Source organism: Sesamum indicum, linkage group LG2, assembly GCF_000512975.1.
Source record: "Sesamum indicum cultivar Zhongzhi No. 13 linkage group LG2, S_indicum_v1.0, whole genome shotgun sequence".
Classification (NCBI taxonomy): Eukaryota; Viridiplantae; Streptophyta; class Magnoliopsida; order Lamiales; family Pedaliaceae; genus Sesamum; species Sesamum indicum.
Genome location: NC_026146.1, coordinates 11,469,350 through 11,472,783, shown reverse-complemented (window position 1 = coordinate 11,472,783; position 3,434 = coordinate 11,469,350). Strand labels below are relative to the sequence as shown.

The 3,434-nt window shown below is 39.3% G+C and overlaps 1 protein-coding gene across 3 annotated transcripts in view; it reads right to left on the bottom strand.

Annotated features, from left to right (window-relative positions):
- Positions 536-3,434, bottom strand: part of LOC105155825 (DExH-box ATP-dependent RNA helicase DExH12-like) — an 8,528-nt gene continuing 5,629 nt past the window's right edge. For all 3 annotated transcript variants that reach the window (XM_011071795.2, XM_011071796.2, XM_020692084.1), the window contains 2 exons: positions 1,303-3,434; positions 536-803 (listed from right to left, as the gene is read on the bottom strand). The exon at positions 1,303-3,434 is cut by the window's right edge and continues 1,079 nt beyond it. In XM_011071795.2, the coding sequence (XP_011070097.1) occupies positions 1,349-3,434 (2,086 nt within the window). In that variant the 3' untranslated portion in view covers positions 536-803; positions 1,303-1,348. The remainder of the gene's footprint in view (positions 804-1,302) is intronic.

Sequence of the window (3,434 nt, the reverse complement as noted above, 5' to 3'; positions counted from 1 at the left end):
TAGGCTGCTAATGAGACAAAGTTATTTGATATTTTCAACCGTCAAGATTTGTGTCCAATTTTGATTCCACCTCTTTATGTTATTAAGGCTTAGATCAAATTGATGCCCCGTGATTTTAAAAGTCAAATTTTATTATATACGTAGATTGTTATTCTACTGCATGATAGATATTTTTTAAATTTTATTTTTTTTATATTATTGATCAAATGTGATTATTTTAATTGTCTTTACTAAGTATTGATATCCAACTTTAATTATTACAATTGAATTATTTCAATTAATAATAGTTCATTGTTTCAAATAAAATATATATATTACACCTCTCTACAAATATCACTTCTAAAATTATTAAATCAAATATTAACAAAATTCTGCAAAAATGAATGGCATCTACAATTTAATTTTATTTTTGAATTAACATGTCAGTATTGAGACAAATATTCTTCAATTGATAAGAGATACGGGCGCATGGAGCAGAAGAACACCATGCAAATTATGCACTGAGCTGGTCCTGTGACAGTCGACACTCCAAAAATTCCAGACAAAAGTTAATTAGATTGCAATCTCAGAAACAAATTTTCCAAATCCCAGATTCTCAATACAACAGGAGCAAGTTAGGAGCTATTGAACGTCAATGTAACCAGAGATAAAAGAGTCATTACAAAACAAGTAGCAGTTAATATCATTCTACAACAAACGACAGATTTACGCCTCGCCAAGTAGGTGTTGTACACATCTCATCGGGCCAAAACCGCTATATTAGCACTTGCATTCTACGCAGCTAGCTCAGCAAACCAGAGTCTCTGTCAACAGAAATTTGGAAATATGTTGGTATTGTTTTTAACGTCACGAATATCAAATGACTAGCAAACATGAAACATTTGAAATTCATCTACAAGTTTCAAGAACAAGAATGAGATCAAGGGCGTGGTTTCCCCAATAGACAACTCAGTCAAACACACCATATCAATGAGCCATGCTGGTTGTCAGAAACATTTAAACCTGTGTGACTGAATAAATTCATTCCTCAAAAAGCACTGAAGATGAAGATCTTTTAAGCATATTCTTGGAACGGACTTGCTTATCTCCCTAGAAAAGGTGTTCATTCTCAAGCCTTTTGGCAACCATGTGATTAACGAACAGACTATAGCTTCAAACAATTGATGCAGCAATTAACATGGGTATAGGCTTCTGTGGTAAACTATTTAACATTTTGACAAACATCGATAAAATAAATAAATTGTATATATATGCAAGGAACGAAAAGAACAGGGAAAACAATTTATGGAGATCGATGCTTACATGAATATCCAGTCATCAAAGTTTTGCTTGGCATCGCTCATCATCTTCAACTATCCTCTTCCATAGTTGCTGCCTCCTTGACATCTACTGTGAAGCTATACTCCTGATCACACCCTAGATAAGAATCACACATAAAATACAGTGTGTATGTCTTCTTTCCAGGTTCCGCAGGGGCAGTAAAGTCAAGTTTCACTCTGGACTTCCTCTGAAGAGCAACTCTTTTGATAGCAAGCAATTGGTTAGTTTTCGTGTCACCAACCACCAGCCACCACCCTTCTTCTTTTGATTTAGGATATCTGGGTGCATCCACAGGTCCGACTTCTGTCCTTCCTTCAAGATCTCGTTCAAGACTGACATGCACACTAACATCTTCTCCAGTTCTAACATTATCACTATCCAGCACCTCATAAGTCAAATCAATGTTTGGAAAACGATTACAAAAACGAGCAATATCCATTAACTGTAAGTCTGACATTTGCAGGAGCTCTCGTCTTTCATCATCCTCCATCTCTACCAGATCAAAGACTGTCTCAATACTTTTCCCACGATTTTCCTGGCACCTCTTGGCCAATTCTTTTGTGAAGTGAGGCAGTTGGAGGAGCATGGAGTCGCGCTCCCATATTCCTTGGGTTACCATCTGACTGACTTCCATGGCAAGGAGGGCCAGGTTAAGCCAGCCATTGCTTGAAATAACATCAACCATGGCCTGAAGCAGCCTGCTTGCATAAATTAGCACCTCTTGTTGGTCGGAAGCCAGGTTTCCGCCTATCGTTTGCCTAGAGAAGTGAGCTTGTAATAGAGCATTTGCCTTCACGTTTGGATCCGTGTGCTTTGGGTTCTCAAAGGTGAAGCGCTGGTGATTGATTAATCTACGTATCAACTCTTCTTCACCAGGTCTTATTGGAAGCTGTTCATACTCTGAAGCGGAGGCCAAAATTTCCAAAAGACCCTTCAACTTTGTTTTAGAAGTCAGAGAAGAACTGAAGCGCTCAATTGTGGTGTAACTGATGTAATAATAAGAAGCAATCATGCCAAGATTCAGAGGTGACAACAAAAATTCATCCTCAATAGCGACACATTTACTTGCTTCTAGATCACTGATAGTGTTCTCCACGAGCTCTGAGAGATGATCAGAAAGATGCCTGTGACTGACACCCTGAAGATTATAATAGTTCGGATTCTGTGTGAGCCTTCTGTACATAAATGTCCAAGTTAGGTAGTCTACTGCATCCTGCTTGTTTTGTATGACTCCCACAACAACCTCAGCATTTAGATTATCATGCAGATAATGATGCAAATGGCTTTCCACTGGGAAGGCTTCATACAGAAACTTCTTGTAATATTCTTTACGTGGTGCATGACAAAGGATGACACATTTTCCAGAGTTGTCTACAAGAGGTCGACTGGCATGACCCATCATCTGCAACAAATCAGTGACAGGATAATCAGTGTGAGCATTTTCCCTGCCATCATAATACTGTGTTCCCATAACCACCACCAGATGCGCTGACAGTGGGACTCCCCAACACATCGAGCTGCTCATCACACAGACTTGAATCCACCCTGTTTCAAAAAGTGTTTTCACTATATCCAGATCTGTGCTGCTTAGACCCTCATGCAAATAACTGACTCCAAATTGAATTGTCTCCTTCAACATAGGTTCCTTGATGTTGGCAACAAATGGCTCCAGCTCTTCTGCAGACTGTAATAAGAACAAGGGCTTTTGCTCACTGTCCACACTCGAATATGTCATCAGATCCACAGCAGTGAGACGGGCATGCTTCCTGGTAGGAACAAACACAATTGCAGGTTTTCCATTCTTAGCATGCTGCATGATTGCAGTGTAAGTAGGTTTTGTCATAGCTTGCATCCTGGCTTCAAAATTAGCAATGTCAATACCCTGAATGTGAATTTCAAGAGGCACTGGCCTAACGCCAGGAGGAAAATTGAAAAGACCATGAGATGTGGCACCAATCCATTCTCCCAGATCCTTGGCATTCGCAAGAGAAGTTGACAGTGCGACAATACGAATTCTGTTCTCCAGCTGACTAGCAATGTACCGCATCCTAGAGACAATGATTTCCAAGATAGGACCACCTTGACCCCCAATTAAATGAAGCTCATCAATAATG